Below are 18,019 nucleotides of genomic sequence, written 5' to 3'. Positions count from 1 at the left end.
GCCTGCAGGAGTCCAAAGTCAATTAAAGTTGACTGTTTTGAACTAACAGAAAAGTTTTTTGGATATATACCTAGTACACACATTTTTGCTTGGTGAGGCACCTTTATTCCAACAATCTCAGATATAGTCTGAACAACTATTTTCCAGTATTTTTTAAATTTTGGACAGTCCCAGACACAGTGAAATAGAGTACCTTTTTCTTCTCAACATTTAACACAAGTGTCTGGGATGTCAGGGGACCAACGGTTCAGTTTGACCAGGGTAATATAAGTTCTCATTAACCATTTGTGTTGTAATAGCTTCATTCTCATGTTAATTGATTGTTTTTGGGCTTTTAAGCACGCCATTTCCCACTCAGTTTCTTGTATGTCCTCTTGAGCATTCAATCTCCATGCCTCCAGCCTGTCAATGGTGGACTCCTTATCATATGACATCAAAGCTGTATAGAATAAAGAAATCTGACTCCTCCCCGTTAGGTTTCGAAGCGTAAGAGTTTCAAGATGTGATAGTGGTGGGTCAGATATTAAATGCTTATATTTTGATAATATGAAATGTTTCAGTTGCAAATATTTAAAAAGTTTTTTAGGAATATGGTATGTCTGACACAATTGATCAAATGTCATAAGATTACTATTCATATAAAGGTCCTCTATTTTCTGCACACCTTTGTCTGCCCAGATTCTGAAACCACCATCTGCTCTTCCTGCCCTGAAGTATGTATTGCCCCATATTGGGGAGAAGCGAGAAATGGGAGGAGTATCTTTAATATGCTGATGTGCTTTATACCAGATGTCAATAGTATTTTTGAGGAAAGGGTTCTCGGTTGTTCTTTTCAGATTTCTGAGGTCTGCAGAGTATAGACGGAGCTTTAATGGGAGGTTTGGTACTGATGCCTGTTCCACACTCACCCAGGCTGGAAGGGCCTCCATTGAGAAATAAAACATTGCAGAACGTAACTGAGCAGACCAATAATACTATTTCAGGTTCGGGAGCCGTAGCCCTCCCCTTTCACAAGGCAGGTACAGCAGCCTAAGTCTCAGTCTAGATTTTTTATTATTCCAAATGAATTTACTAAAGATACTATTAAGCTTCTCAAAAAATAATTTTGGTGGTGGGAGAGGAAGTGATTGGAAAAGGTATAGAAGTTTTGGTAATATATTCATTTTGATCATGTTTATATGGCCAATCATTGATATGGGCATTGTTATCCATCGATCCAACGTCTCCTTCACTTCACCCACTAGTGGGTCATAGTTTGTTGGGACGATCGTTTTAATTTCAGGAGTAATTTTGACACCAAGATACGTTTGTAGGTAAATCCTTCCTAAATGGGGTTTTTATGACTGGTTTCAATCTTTCTTCTTTGTTGATGATTTTGAGTTGTTAATGTTATAACCAGAGAACTGCGCAAACAATTCAATCCGTTGCACTAAGTTTGGAATACTGACGGATAAATTTGTTAAAAAATGAATCATGTTGTCAGCATATAAGGATATTCTGTGTTCCTGTTCTCCTAACTGGACGCCCGACAGGCCTGTCTGCGTTCTTATTGCCATAGCCAGGGGTTCTATGGCCAGTATAAACAACATTGGTGACAAAGGGCATCCCTGGCGAGTAGATCGTTCCAAGTTGACTGGTTTAGAAACTATATATTTGTTAAGACACTGGCTATTGGGTTTGTATATAAATTCTGAATCCATTTAGGGAAGTTCTTTCCAAATCCAAATCTAGGCAATACATTAAATAAATATGGCCATTCTATTCTATCGAAGGCCTGCCAAGCGTCCAGTGATAATACTGCTGTATCTTTAGCATCAAATTTTTCATGAATTGTGTTAAGAACTCTTCTACTATTATGGAATCCTTGGCGTTTTTGCACAAAACCATTCTGATCATTATGAACTAGATGTGGAATATAAGGATCTAATCTTCTTGCTGAGGCTTTACAAAGTATTTTTGTGTCCGATCCAGTTAGACTTATCAGTCTAAATGAGGAACATTCTGTAGGCAGTTTGCCTGGTTTCAAGATCAGCGTTATCATTGCCAGCCTTAAGGAGGGTGGGAGAGTTCCATTCTGATAAGATTCATCATGCATATTTAAGAGTGGGACAGTAATTTTTCTTGACATGTTTTGTAGAATTCAATTGGTAGGCTGTCAGGCCCTGGTGCTTTACCACTGTTAATACTTTGGATAGCCTGTGATATCTCTTCAATTGTTTTCCCTCTATCTAACTCCTTTTTTGCATCTTCTGCCAGTGTCTGGAGTTGAAACTGATTAAGAAATGTGTCCTGTTCTTCTGAGGCTTGGGGGCATTCTGATCTATATAAATGTTCATAAAATTCTCTAAAAATGTTATTAATTTCCAGTGGGTCTACTGTTAGGCTTCCTGAAGAGGTTATTCTATTGTTAATTGCTCTATCAGACTGTATTTTTTTAATTCTCCATGCCAAGAGTTTCCCAGCTTTTTCTCCTTGATTGTAATAAGATTGCTTCAGCCACATTAAACTTTTTGCAGCTTTATCAGCAGATAATTTATTATATTTGGCTCTCAAAGGTAGCAAATCTCTTTGTTTTGTTGGATCATCCCTTTCATTTAGTTCTATCTCTAAAGATTTAATTTGTTTTTACAAAGTTTCCATCTCTGTTTTTTGCTGTTTGGCCTTAAAGCTTGTGTAGCTAATGATTTCTCCTCTAATATATGCCTTGAACGCCTCCCATCTCGTGCTGGCGCTAGTTTGATCTGTATTTAACTCAAAATAACTATCTATTTTAGTTCCCACAAACTTAACAAAGTCTGGGTTTTGTAGCCATCTCACCTGAAATCGCCAGTTAGGGGGACTGTGAATAAATTTCTCTCTATGAATACTTAATGAAATAGCAGCATGGTCGCTTATTACTATGCCATTATACCAGCAAATTTTAATCTTTGATAAGAGCTCTCTTGAGACAAGAAAATAATCAATATGAGAATGAGATTTACATATACTTGAATGGCAAGAGTATTCTATTTTGCCAGGGTTTTGTTCTCTCCATACTTCAACCAAATTTATATCCACAATGTATTGTTTTAGTAATTTTCTAGTTTGTGCCTTATAGGTATCACAGCCTGTAGAGCGATCCATTGCTGGGTTTAAAGTACAATTAAGGTCTCCTCCAATGATATAAAAGCCTCGTAAAGTGGACACAGTAAGGAAGAAATCTTCAAAAAATTTAGGATTATCCTCATTTGGGCCATATATACTGACTAGGTTTAACGTGAAAGAAAGGATATTACCTTGCTTAATAACATACCTTCCGGCTGAGTCTTGAATTGTTTTTATAGTTTGAAATGGTATCGTTCTATGAATAAGAATAAGTACACCTCTAGCATAGTTGTTGTATGTTGCATATATTACTTGGCCTGGCCATCTATTCCATACCAGTTTAATATCTGAGACTGTCAGATGGGTTTCTTGAAGAAAAATTATTTTGGACTTAAGCTGTTTGATCCTACTTATAACCTGTTTCAATTTGGTTAACTCCTTTAGTCCCCTATAACATTCCAGCTTGTGACTTTTATATTAAAGATATTCTGAGTGCTCGTTTGTTCCATATATAGTACATGTCAATTACACCAGGAAAAGGAGTAAGGAATATTACTGCTGTGTTGGGTGCACGACATACATATAGAAAAACAAAAAACACATATACATTTACACATATAGACATTTGAACTCTTGAATGTTCAGATATGGCCCTTGTGGCTAAAGGGATCAGGGGGTATGGAGAGAAGGCAGGTACAGGATTCTGAGTTGGATGATCAGCCATGATCATACTGAATGGTGGTGCAGGCTCGAAGGGCCGAATGGCTTACTCCTGCACCTATTTTCTATGTTTCTATGAATTCCCCCTCCCTTACTCAAAACAAAAAACTATACGGCTTGTGCTGATCCATTCTATGGAAGAGCAGCCAACTGTGTGAACCTAACTCCATCGGCAACTAGTGGTGTCCATCAACCACGCACCTTATTATATCTTGAACGTTATATACTCAACCCACTTAACATAAAAATAAAATCAAAGTAGCCACTGAACTATATGCCAGTATTGCCTATTTTAAATGTTCGTTCAGATCTATGGAGTTCCATCTCAATAGAATTAAGGTTTCAACAAAAATGTAATAAATAATGAAAATAGGCAAAATGATAAAGCTATTCTGATGGCATAAACAACCTCTTAAGTACAGTATCTTTTCAAGAATAGAATAAAAGGGGCTAAAGTGGCAGTTCTAGAAAAAGAAAAATAAAGGAAGGAAAAAAAAAGATGGCTTCTGGGACTCAGTGCAGGCTTATACCTGTTAAGCAGTCAGTATCAGCTGATTCTCATGGGTATGGAAGTAAATAAATCTCACTACTACCTTAATCAGACCCCTCAGGCGTGTCCTCGATGGAAATCTTCTGCCTCTGCATCTGGTGATGAAAACAGGAGTATTTTCCCATTGTGAAGGACCCTCATCTTGCATGGCTTACGTTGAAATCCGCGGAATGTTCCTTTTTCGACAAACACGCTTCTGACCGTGTTGAACTCATTTCGCTGTCACATGGTCTCAGCTGAGAAGTCCTGAGTGAAGAAAAGCTTGTATTCCTCATATGTGATATCACGCAGTTTAGTGAAGTGAAACTCCCGATCCTGAAATCTCAGGAACCGAATGAGAACCGCTCTGTTCTGGTTTGGTTTCGATGGTGCTAGAGTTTGGTGAACTCTTTCTAGAATGAAGGAGCTGTCGGTGTCCAGCTCCAGCCAGCGCGGCAGCATGTTTTGTATAAACTCCAGCAGTGGTTGGTTTCCGTCAGCGCCCTCCCGGAGGCGGAACAACCACAAGTTTTTCCTTCGACTCCAATTCTCCAGGTCTTCAGTCTTGGATTCCAAGTGGGCGATTCGTTTCATGGCGTTGGTTAGTTCAGTCTTGTTCTTTTCCAGGTGCTCCTCTGCCGCCATTATTCGGTTTTCAGCCTCTTCCATCCGTGTGGTATTAGAAGCAACATTTCGCTTCATCTCCAACATATTGTTTTCCAAGGCAGCGACAGGGCTGGCCATCTTACCCAGGCGGTCATCTATACTGTCCAGTTCTGATCCAAATCCTCCAAACTCAGAGTGAAGTAACTTTAGTTCAGCTAGAACTGCCATTAGCTCCGTCATGTTACTAGTAGCTTCACAATCTGGCTCTGTTGATGGAGTGTTGATTTTCAGTTTTTGGGAGCCGCGTCTTCAGGTGAAGATATCACAGTCCTTGATTGTAGTCATTTTTGACATAGTCCGGGTTCAGTTGGTATTGTTAACTTAGGGTTTTAAAGCTGTTTAGTGCAAGGTTGTATGGAGCCTCCACGTTAAGCTGCCATCTTAGATCATGGCTCCAAAGCACCCCCAAAGCAGCCAGCATACTCAAGGACCCCCCCTCCACGCCAGACATTCCCACTTCTCCTCTCTCCCATTGGAGGAATGGATACAAAAGCCTGAAAGCACCTACCACCGCACTCAAGGGACAGCTTCTAATCCCACTGTTCTTAGACTCTTGACTGGGCCTTTTGTACGATAAGGTGGTCTCTTGGCATTCACAATCTACCTTATTATGATCTCGCACTTCATCCTTTACATGCACTGCACTTTTTTGAGTTGTCTTTTGCACTTTATTCTGCATTCAGTTATTGTTTTACCTTGTTCTACCTCAACACACTGTGTAATGATTTGATCTGTATGAACAGTATGCAAGACAAGCCTTTCCCTCTATCTCAGTACATGTGACAATTTGAGACAATAAACCAATGGATTCCTTACCTTGGATAAAAGACTGTGACTATCCACCTTATGTATGCCCATCATAATTTTATAACCTGTTTTGTCACCGCACCCCCAACTTCCTTTGTTCCAAGGAAAAAAGTTCCAGTCTGTCCGGTTTTTCCTCATAAATCAAGCCCTTCAGTCCTGTCATCGTCTTTGTGAATATTTTCTCCACCCTGTCTGACTTAAATTGTCCATCTCTAACTGCCTTTGAAGGTGGAGGTGAACCACTGTTGCAGCCCTTTGAGTGAATGTATTTCCCTGATGTTTCTGGGCAGGGAGTTCCAAAATTTAGACCCGGCAGTGATAAAGGGCCATTAATGTATTTGCAGATCAAGATGGTGTTCTTGAGTTGCTGACTTCCCATGCACCTATTCACCTTGTCTTTCTCCATGGTAGTGGCTTGGGTTTGGAAGGTCCTGCCCAACCCAACCTGGAGTCCACTGACCCCTTGGATAATGGTAAGGGTCCAAAGCATATATAGAAAAAAGGGAAACCCTGTTCTAGAGTAACTGTAGTGCATCTTATAGATAATAAACTGTGGCCTAGTGGTGGAGGGGATACTTGTTTGGGGCTGTGGATGGGGTGGTAAAATCATAAGACCTAGGAGCAGAAGTAGGCCACTCAGCCCATCATCTGCTCCACCATTCCATCATGGCTGATTTATTATCCCTCTAAATTCCATTCTCCTGCCTTCACCCCAAAACCTTTGATACCCTGACTAATCAACCTCCGCCTTAAATACACTCAATGAGTTGGCTTCCACAGCCATCTGTGGCGATGAATTTCACAGATGAATGCAATCCAGCTTGTCTTCCACCCAGAGAACGCTGGATGACAGGCCTCTGCTCCCTCCCACACCAGCGTCTCCAGGCAACTGTCAAGCACTCCGTCATGAAGGAGTCCTGTATTCCGCCATATCGAAGGAAGGATGTGCTGGCATCTGAGAGGGTCCAGAGGAAGTAAAGACCTCGGGGTGTCAGAATGGGAGTCGCTCACCACAAGATACCTACTTTGGGAGATGAGAAATTTTAATTGTAGTGAATTATAATTTGGAGTGCCCTGTCTGAGGGGATATGGAAACAGAGGCCAAAGTCTCCTATAAAAACGAATCTGATAAACAATGGTAAAGGAAGAGATTTTACGCACTACTGCAAGAATGGGATTAATTGCATTACCGAAGATGGAATATAATGAACAAAATAACTGCTTTGTTAAGGGGGAGAGAAACAGGAGCAGGAGTGGGCTGAGAAAGGAGGGCTAATGACATGTTTACAAGTAAAATCTTCCACACTCTCCCATTCATTTCATGCCTTATTATGGTCGTCCCTTAACCATGGAATATTCTGTCCCTGAAACAGTGTGTTGTGTAGTCACTTCTCCCTGTGCACCTAACAAGGAGTGGTTAGATATTGCACAAAAATCCCTCTGCACTGCCCCACGCGTCAAACTAATTCCAGTGCAGGCACAGCACTGGTTAGATTCAAAAATCCTTTATATTGTCACACCAAAGATTCCGAGAGCAGGAACAGCATTGGTTAGGTACAAAGTGAAGCTCCTCGAGCACCATGCTAATGGGGATACTGCCCAGGTTAAGTGAATCAGCTTCTCTTTCTCTCCATAGGTCCTGTATTATCTTGAGCAGCCATATGCAACTTCAAAGGGACGGTTTAAGGAACGGGTGGTGTGGTCAGGAAACATCTGGAGAAAAGATGTATCGATTACCATCATTGATCTACAGTTTTCAGACAATGGAACCTTTACGTGCGCCGTGCTGAATCCCCCTGATGTGGACCTGGTCTTTGGTGAAATCAAACTTAACGTTGTGCATAAAGGTTTGTTTTAAGTTGCCCCTATTGTGAGCCTAGCATACTTCCCAATATTACATGGGTGGAGTTACAATGCATTTTAGCTCTTAATCTGCTGTTTTGCTTCATTACATGATAAAAATGAATTAGAGGTGAATCTGCTGGAACACAGTGACATTTGCAAGCTGCGCCCAGCACACCCTCGGCACAAAAGATGCGTCTTCCAGTATGATTCGATGCTTCAATGTACATGTGGCAAATAAAGCAAATTTTAAAAAAAATAAACCTGAACTCCTTTCTACATCAGGGAAAGCTGGATAGCGGTCCAGACCGGAATGGGGCTGTTTCAGACTATTTCTGACATCTGTCTGCCTGGATTGAGTTTGGGAACCTGTCTGGGTTCAGAGAATTCATTCAAATTCAGTAATGTATTCTCATGTTGCGCTCTCTCTCTTTGTGTCTTGCACCTTATCTTCCACCTGCATGGCACTTTCTTGATAGCGTTTGTATCACATCAACATATTGATGTGATGAGATTAGCTGTATGGATGCATGCAAAACAAAGATTTTCACTGTACCTTCGTGGTGTGGCCGTAATAAACCATTTTACCCAATCCCACAGTCACTTACTCAGAGATGCTGATCCTGGGGATTGTGATCGGAGGAGCGACAGGACTGGTGATCCTGATCGTGGTCGTGATGGTTACTGTGCAGCTCTGCCGGAAATCGGGGAATTTGATAGACGACGAGGAAATGATGCAGGAGCCACAGAAGGGGGCACTAGAATACGAACACAAAGATGGGTAAGGAGCAACACTCTACCTCTCTCTGTAGAAGGGTGACATCGGGTCCCGATGCCTCAGAGTCCACAGGTAAAGCTCTTGTTGCTTTGTCCTCTCAACAGCCTCGTTTTGGGTCATCTGGCAATTAATCTGGGGTTTAGAAAAGAATATGAAAGTCATTGAGCTCCCCCCACCCCCACAACTGTCTCCCCTCTCCCTCTCTCTCTCTCCCCCCCCACGTTTTCCCTCAGCTGTGTCACCTCCACCGTTTGTTCTCTAACCCCTCTTATTTTTGCCACCTCACCTTTTCGTGCCTTCCTTCCTCTATTCTCGCTCTTCCCACTCCCGATTAATTCCCAAATTTCTCCAACTGCTAAAATATAGCTTGCGATCTTTCCACCATGAGGGAACAGAAATACCAAGGCCCTGTTCTCAAATGCCGCGGTTTACAATATTTAAAGTGGACAAACCAACAAGCAAGAATCAGCAGCATTAAGATTTGCAGAGGCTTTGTGGCTCAGTCCTGGTGTGGATTCCTAAAGGGAAGTTGTGTGAACCCATTTTCCATCACTTAAGCGGGCTTTCCAGATTTGGGTATGTATTTTTTGGAGTTTAGAACTAGTGGTGATCATATCGAAACATAGAAGATCTGAAGGGGTCACGAGAGGGGCATTGTTTTCAGTAGTTGGAGAGTCTCGAATGAAGTGATGATCGTTTAAAACAAAGTTAAGTCAACATCACTTCTCTCAGAGGGGAGTGAATCTCTGGAATTCTCTACTTCGGAGGGTAGAGGAGGCAAATTGTTAGAGGTGCTTACAATGGCAGTTGATAAATTTTTGAAAGATCAAAAGACTGAAGGCCATGAAGATCTGGCACAGAGGGGTTGAGGCCTAGGGTTGATCAACTATGATCATACTGAATGGTGGGCCAGGCTTTGGGGACCAGGTAGTCAACCCCCCTGCTCTTGTTTTCACTCCCATGAACTTGCTGGGTCCTGCATCCTAGGCCTCGAGTCTTGGTACTCCCTGAAATACCAGTTGCCAAGGTCATGGGTTGATCCTGTTCACCTGCTCCTCCTTCACCTTCCCTCTGTATTCTTTTAACAGTACGGAAATGGAGGAGTTAAATGGTGAGATGATTTTTGCGGAAGAGGCCAAGTCAGCAAGGGTTGTCTGAAGACTGACAGAGTAAGGTACCTGACTCAGCAGTTTGTTTTATAAAACACCTATAGCCCATGACTCAGTGTGACCTTTCCCACCAGCCACATCTCAGCTGGTAAATCATAGGCTCGAGGCCTACTCCTGAGACTGTGCGAGCACTGCCAGAGAAACTATTGATGAGGTAATTCACTGTTTCTGGAACAGCACGGAGGCATAGCTGGGATTTGGGTAAGAAATTCTGACCTTTTAGACTGCTGTAAAAGATCCTCCGGTTTTTGAATAAAAGAGGTATTCCTGACTCAGTGAAAGGCCAATATTTTTGTTCCCTCAACTAACATCACTGAAACAGGTTTGCTGTGTGTAATTTATCCACTTTATTTCCTGCACTGCAACGGTACTGTGTTGAATGTGAAGCACTTCATAATGTCATACCATGCCATAAAAGTTACTGTAGAAATCAAGACTTCCTTTGCTTCCCCACGCTGCCACCCTCTACTGCACCCCTCACCCCACCTTTCCCATACGGCCCCATACTGGCCTGCCGAAGTGCTAGCACATGTGGGAGAATCCTTGTTGTTGTGTTCCTTCCCCTTTCGATACCCATCCATACCCTGGTTGCAACTGAATTTCAATTTGCATTTGAAAACTATCATGTCTCTCCCCCTCTGTGCCTTGCCCAATTCCCACTTGCTTTTTAGGATTGCAATCCCACATTGGGATGGGAATTCCAGTGCCTTGCTGAAGGTGTACAAGCCAAGAAGTTGTTGGCTAGGTAATGGAGAACTTTGGAGAGAGGGGTCAGTCACAGTGCAGTCCTGTCCAACCCTTTATCATTATCAACACTTCTGATTAGTTCTCAGCCTTTGAAACTCAAGGGAATGAAGTCTGTTCTCCTTAGAACTAAAGAAATTCCCCATATAGGATCTGACCAGCACCAAGATCCATAACTCCCAGTATTCCCAGAGCTTCACTGGCAAGATTACTCAACCCTGGCTAACCTTCAGTTGGAGAAGATGCTCCCATATTACTGTTGGGTTGGATATCCTGGATTTTGATCCCGTGACCAGCTGGTGTAATGTTACAGGTCGACCTTCACAAATCCGGCTACCTGTAATCCAGTTCCTTCGATAATCCGGCACTGATTATGCTTAATGTGACCCTTCTGTAATTCGGCATTTTCATTAATCAGGCACTCCTCAGGTCCCAATGGTGCCAGATTCGTGAAGGTCGATCTGTAGTGAGATGTTGGTGATCCACAGTTTCTGGCAAACCTGGGAGAGCAAAAAATGCATCTGATGCTCCTGAAATATCAAACATAACTGTAACTATGGACCCTCTGTCTTTTATAAAATGGTGTTCTTTGTCTTTTCCAGATCAGTTGCAGAACAAAGTTTAATTTTAACAAGAGAAGAAGCAAGATTTTAAAATAAACCTCGTGTCTCTCACCTTCTATAGAGGGAACATTTCAGACTATTATCCTCCTGCTGTTCAGCACTTCATGCCTGATGCTGAAGTCATTACACTAACAGTGTTATCCTTAAACCCAGAGACCAACATCGGTCTGTTGCAGGTAGCTGAAGCCCAAAGCATGCCAGGAATCTAGCGACTCCATCAGAGAATAATCCAGGCACAAGAAATGTAACGGTCACATCACTGGAATATTAATCCACAAAATTTGAATTTTAAATCTCACCAGAGAAATGTGAGAATAGAAAATTTTAAAAGAAAGATTCTGATAGAGGCAATGCTAAAGCTGCTGGATGTTTGGAAAATTCAACAGGTTTATGAATATTCTTTAGAGAAAGGAACATGCTGTTCTTTCTCACATTAGTTCTATATGTGACTCTAGCTTGATGTTACTTCTTTTTAACTGTCCTCTGAATGAGCTACTAAATAGTATCAAAGGCAGCTTCCCAGGCACCAGTATTTCCAAACGAAGGTCTGCCATGTTTGCTGGACATCCAGGGCTGGACAATAAACACCAGCTTTGCCTGACAGCACGATCAAGCTCTAGATTTGGAGATTCTTCACCGCAGTGAGATCCCTACACAGAGCAGCTTCGCTTCCTTTATCTGCTGATCTGCTCCATTCCCTTTCTTCAGTTTACTTGCCTCCATCCTCTCCAAGAGGCAGTAACTTGCTGAGCCTTTTGTACTATAGAAACTCCTCAGCTGCTGCCCCAATGACAATCCCAAAATAATCCAGGTTCTGCTCCTGAGGTCCAAGGCAATAATCAAGAGTTATTAATGGAAATTATTACGTCTCTCTGATTTTTTTTTTCAATTTTAAAGCGATTCAGGATCTTGGTTTAGTTCTCCCTTTAAAGTTAATACAGAATGGGGAAGATCGTTTCAACAGCGGAACATCTGTTACTGACCTGTAAATATTAAAGCAAACTTGAACACTTTTTAAAATTGCTCTTAAAGATGTATAGATTTGTATTTAATTGTTGATAAATTTCTTGTATGTGAAATGTATTTTCACGTTTGCAATTGCATAAAATAAAACAATGAACATGGAGTTGTAGTTAAAAGCAAGGTGTTGGTATTTGGTTGATAGTACCATTAGTTGAACTATCAACCACCCATGAAGTTTGAATCAATTCTAGGCAACAAGTTGGGAAACAATCAACAATCATTGGTGAAAGAATTCAATGTCTGAGAGAGGACTGTTGAACCATTAAAACCAGACCAAAATTTCAGAGTGAAAATGAGGAAATGGACTGGATCAGGATGTGCCTTACAAGGCACTACTAGAAAGGATAGTGGGAGCAGATTTTCAAATGGGATTATGAAAAAAGGGTGAAATATTGGAGAAACAGGTGAAAAATTATTTAGCTAGCTCTTCTCAGCAATAGCCCTAAAGACTACTTCCTGTGCTGCAAGATTGAAGTGCAGAATGGGGTCAAACAGGGCTGCAGCTTCAAACTTCCTTTTTCAATCTTCCTCGTTACAATACCGCACCTCAGCTCCAACAAGCCACTTGCTGGAGTTAATCAAATGAACCCATGAAATCTTTTCACCATGAAACTGAAGATACAATAAATCAATGGCTTTCTACCAACTGGCCTTGCTTGATCTTCCCTCCAACTCTTGCCCACCACTCTACCCAGAGTAATTCACTTTCTGTGTCTTGAAAGACTCATCTGAATGAAGACATATTACTAACAAAATTTACCACTTCCAGTGGACTAACAAGAGTGGGTAAAGGGTGGTTAAAGACAAAACCTGAAACCCCACAGCACGCTCACAGTCTATCAAGCAGATTGAGTCTCAACTTCTTGTATGTGTTAGAGCATGGATATCTTACTGTAGGCACTTCACTCTAGTGGAGAATTGCCACTAACATGTCCCTACAGAGTCTACCAAGTTCACTGGCAGATTGGTGAATCAATATCAGTGTGCTCTCCCATGCCAATACACACTTAAAAAGACTCTGATTGTAGTCAACCAGCTCCAGCATGTTGACATCATCGTCCACATGCTGACAGCCAATTCCCAAATCAAGCACTTTGAGCTCATTCTCAAAGAGATTTCCTGAAGAGCACAGGTTTCTCTTCAAGGACCACCTCATAGACCACTTTATATAAGAAAGCGTAATTCCTGAGAGTAACCATCCTTGTGCTGGGATGGTTCAAAAGGAGCATTTGCAAAGGCCCTGAGACCTTTTAATATTAGGTGCTGAGGCCATGCATAAACAGCAGGAACAGGCACCATTTCAAATAACCCTCCCCTATCTCCCATGGCCTAGTCTCCTCTCCTATCATATTGCTTCTTCACTCCCTTACCTCTTCTACCATTTCCCTCCCAGTTTCTCACTTCATCCATCCCACTTCCCCACCCTCCCCCAGTTTCAGCTATCACCTGCCATCTTGTACTCCTTCCCCTCCCCAACCCACCACCTTACTCTGGCTTCTTCTGACTTCCTTTCCAGTCCCGATGAAGGGTCTCGGGCCGAAGCTTCAATTGTGCCCTCTCCATAGATGCTGCCTGACCTGCTGAGTTCCTCCATCATTTTGTGTGTGTTATTCCAAATAACACACTTATTTACTAATATTAGACTAACTGCCCTATCTTTGATCTCAGAACTGGAGTAGAAGCAAGCCATCATCATTGCGAAGGTACTGCCAGAGAGGTATAGTGAGGCCTCTGCTGGTCAGAGTTGACCACGGTGCGTCCCAGCTCTGTAGATATGCAAACCTGGGCAGCACGTTATGGAGAGCAAGCTCCTTCTCTCTATGCATCTGCTGAAGTCTAAGGAATGGCAGAGACTGATTCCGTTTCAAGGCTTAAGGAACATTTATTATCAAAGAATGGATATAGTATACAACTCTGAAATTCGTCTTCTCCAGACAGCCATGAAACAAAGAAAATTATGGAACAGTTCAAAGAAAAGCATCAAAAAATAAAACGAATAGTGCAAATGGCACCAAGGACATCAATCCCACCACATGGGGAAAAAATAAATTGCGCAAAGAGCAGCAAGAACATCAAAAACCATATAAACCCCACTGCGCTCAAAAAAAATTGCGCAAACGACAAGAGCATCAAATCACAAACCCCCCTTTGCAAAAAAAACTAATTGCACAAATGGCAACAAGACCTTCAAAACCCCCCTCGCGCAAAAAACAAGTTGCGCAAACGGCAACAAGAGCATCAAACCCCAAACCCCGCCTCACGCAAAAAGCAAATCTTGCAAATGGCAACAAGAGCATCAAACCCCAACCCCCCCCCAGCAAAAAACTAATCACGCAGACAGCAACAAGAGCATCAAACCCCAAACCCCCCCCGTGCAAAAAGCAAATCTCGCAAATGGGAACAAGACCTTCAAACCCCACCCCGCGCAAAAAAACTAATCACGCAAACGGCAATAAGCATCAAATTCCAAACACCCCCACACAAAAATACAAGTTGCGCAAACGGCAACAAGAGCATCAAATTCTCAAACCCCCCGCGCAAAAAGCTATCATGCAAACAGCAAAACGACCTTCAACCCCCCCACGCAAAAAACAAGCAAATGGCAACAAGAGCTTCAACCCCCCCGCACAAAAAACAAATCGTGCAAACTGCAACACCTTCAAACACCCCCTGCACAAAAAACTAATCACGCAAATGGCAACAAGAGCATCAAACCCCAACCCCACCCCGTGCAAAAAGCAAATCTTGCAAACGGCAACAAGACCTTTAAGCCCCCTCCCGCGCTAAAAGCAAATCTCGCAAATGGCAACAAGACCTTTAAACCCCCTCTCGCGCTAAAAGCAAATCTCGCAAATGGCAACAAGAACTTCACACCCCCCACGCAAAAATCTAATCACGCAAACGGCAACAAGACCTTCAAACCCCCCTGCACAAAAAACTAATCACGCAAACGGCAACAAGAGCATCAAACCTCAACCCCCACACACAAAAAACTATCACGTAAATGGCAACAAGACCTTTAAACCCCCTCTCGCGCTAAAAGCAAATCTCACAAATGGCAACAAGAACTTCACACCCCCCACGCAAAAATCTAATCACGCAAACGGCAACAAGACCTTCAAACCCCCCTGCACAAAAAACTAATCACGCAAACGGCAACAAGAGCATCAAACCTCAACCCCCACACACAAAAAACTATCACGTAAATGGCAACAAGACCTCCAAAACCCCCGCGCAAAAAACATGCAAACAGCAACAAGAACTTCAAACCCCCCCCCGGCGCAAAAAACAAATCATGCAAACAGCAACAACACTTTCAAACTCTCCCGCACAAAAAGCAAATCTCGCAAATGGCAACAGTCCCCCTCGCGCAAAAAACTATTCACACAAATGGCAACAAGAGCAACAAATTCCAAACCCCTGCGCACAAAAAAAAGTTGCGCAAACTGCAACAAGAGCATCAAACCCCAAACCCCTGCACGCAAAAAGCTATCATGCAAACGGCAACAAGAACTTCAAACCCCCCCCCCCCGGGCAAAAAACTAATCACACAAACGGCAACAAGACCTTCAAACTCCACCCCCCACGCAAAAAGCAAAGCAGAGAAACGGCAACAAGAGCATCAAATCCCAAACCTTCCCTCGCAAAAATATCACGAAATCAGCAACAAGTCCTTCAAACCCCAGACATCCCCCCCGTGCGCAAAATTCAATTTGCGCAAACAGCTTTAAGAGAATCAAACCCCAACCCCCCCCCCCGCACAAACGGTAACAAGAGCAGCAACCCTCAAACTCCCTCTTACGCAAAAAACAAATCGCGCAAACTCCAACAAGGCCTTCAAACCCCCAAACCCCACCCCTCTGAGCAAATGGCAACAAGAACATCAAACACCAAGCCTCCCTCTTCGTGCACAAAAAAATCGTACAAATCTCACAAACAGCGACAAGAACCTCAAGCTCCCCATGTGCAAAATAACAAATCATGCAAACAGCAAAAAGAACATCAAAACCCAAACCCCAAATCCCACCCCCCGCGCAAAAAAACAAACAAATCACGCAAACGGCAACAATAACCTCTGGTAAGATGGCGGCGCGTTTGGTTGCAGCGGCTTCTACAAGAGGTGTTACAGTCCTATTTAAACCTATTTTTAATGATCGTGTGATCCTGTTATACATAACGGACATGAAGTATTTTGTGCGGTTGTATTTTCTACTGATATTCTATATGGGCTTGTTGATCGAGACCAGTGCATTCCACCAGGGGCGTTGTGGTCGACTGAAGTTTTCGATACGTATTTTGTGCGGTTGTTTTTTTTCCTGATATTCTAGATGAGTTTGTAGTCGTGTATATGCGTGGACTGGACCTCAAGCCACAGCCAGGAGCTGGTGTCGGGGCTGGTGCGCTCCACTGGGGGCGTTGTGGTCGACTGTAGTTTCGATGGGCTGCCGGGTGGGAGTATCTGACTAATACAAGTTTATTTCCGTCTGGGTAGCCTCCAACTTGATGGCATGAACATTGACTTCTCAAACTTCTGCTAATGCCCCACCTCCCCTTCGTACCCCATCCCTTATTTATATACACACATTCTTTTTCTCTCTCTCTTTTTACTCCCTCTGTCCCTCTCACTATACCCCTTGCCCATCCTCTGGGTTTCCCCCCCTCCCCCTTTTCCTTCTCCCTGGGCCTCCTGTCCCATGATCCTCTCATATCTCTTTTGCCAATCACCTGTCCAGCTCTTGGCTCCATCCCTCCCCCTCCTGTCTTCTCCTATCATTTCAGATCTCCCCCTCCCCCTCCCACTTTCAAATCTCTTACTAGCTCTTCCTTCAGTTAGTCCTGACGAAGGGTCTCGGCCCAAAACGTCGACTGTACCTCTTCCTAGAGATGCTGCCTGGCCTGCTGCGTTCACCATCAACTTTGATGTGTGTTGCTTGAATTTCCAGCATCTGCAGAATTCCTGTGTGTACAAGTTTATTTTATATGGTTGTATTTTTTTCTAATATTCTATATGGGCTTGTAGCCTTGTATATGCATGGACTGGGCCTCAAGCCGTGGCCTGGGGTGCTCATGGAGTCTAGGCTGGATGAGATGGGCTCTTTTGTAGTTGATTGTGGATTGATGACATGAGTTTTTAGATTCTCTTATTGCTTGATGGTGATACTATTTGTGCTTGCTATCTTTTGTGTACTTTGTGCTGTGTTTTACACCTTGACACTGTTCTGTCTAGCTGTATTCATGATTATTTATGTATGGTTGAAATGACAATTAAACTTGAATTGAATTGAATAATGTCAAACCCCAACCCCACCTCCCCCACAGCGTGCAGAAAAAAAACAAATTGTGCAAACGGCAACAGTCTTCCTCAACACTTTAACGACAAGATCAGTGAAAAGTGGAGTCGATCATTGGCTCGCACCCAGTCTCTTAAGCTTCTAGACCTCGTGGCTGCTCGCCTCATAGAATCTTCACAGAGACAGCAAAGCACCGGATCGCTCAATTTTTCTTCAAACTGTGGATCACAGGCTCCAACGGTATCAGAAACACATTTAGGATAAAAAGAATACATAGAAGTGAAAGAAACTGTTTTGTGGACTATCTGGAAGATGTCGTTCGAGGAAGTGTTGTTCACTGGCGTCATCTTGACCGGAACGAGCAATTTTGTAGGAGTTGCCAGTCAGCGCTGAAGGCAACATGGCACTGCCTTAGGAACTCCAGCTCTGGAATTTTCCCTCAGGGTTTATTCCCAAAGCATCCCCCATGAGTGGTGCTGGCTGGTGGCATAGTGGCATCAGCGCCGGACTTCAGAGCGAAGGCTCCAGAGTTCAAATCCAGCTGGCTCCCCAAGCACGCTTTCCATCCGTGCTGGGTTGAGCACCGAGCAAGCAACTTGACCTCGTAAAAAAGAAATGGCCTGCGACAGAAACACCAACAGCAAGAAGTTGATGGCCTATGCTCTCTCCTGAGTTTGAAAGCAATTTCTTCTTCTTCTTCATTCCTCATGAGTGGATATAGCCACAAGGCAGCAGGTTTGAGA

General features: G+C 43.0%; 1 protein-coding gene across 4 annotated transcripts in view; it reads left to right on the top strand.

Moving 5' to 3' along the window:
* Nucleotides 1–12,104, top strand: part of LOC134341001 (myelin protein zero-like protein 2) — a 29,118-nt gene extending 17,014 nt beyond the window's left edge. The window contains exons 3-6 of one of the 4 annotated variants that reach the window (XM_063038681.1): nt 7,443–7,653; nt 8,249–8,429; nt 9,515–9,595; nt 10,942–12,104. In XM_063038681.1, the coding sequence (XP_062894751.1) occupies nt 7,443–7,653; nt 8,249–8,429; nt 9,515–9,584 (462 nt within the window). In that variant the 3' untranslated portion in view covers nt 9,585–9,595; nt 10,942–12,104. The other 3 variants (XM_063038680.1, XM_063038683.1, XM_063038684.1) reach the window with 3 other exon arrangements.
* The last annotated feature ends 5,915 nt before the right edge of the window (nt 12,105–18,019 follow it).

Source organism: Mobula hypostoma, chromosome X2, assembly GCF_963921235.1.
Source record: "Mobula hypostoma chromosome X2, sMobHyp1.1, whole genome shotgun sequence".
Taxonomy (NCBI): domain Eukaryota; kingdom Metazoa; phylum Chordata; class Chondrichthyes; order Myliobatiformes; family Myliobatidae; genus Mobula; species Mobula hypostoma.
The sequence above is the reverse complement of the archived record's forward strand: the minus strand, read 5'-3'. Positions and strand labels throughout refer to the sequence as shown.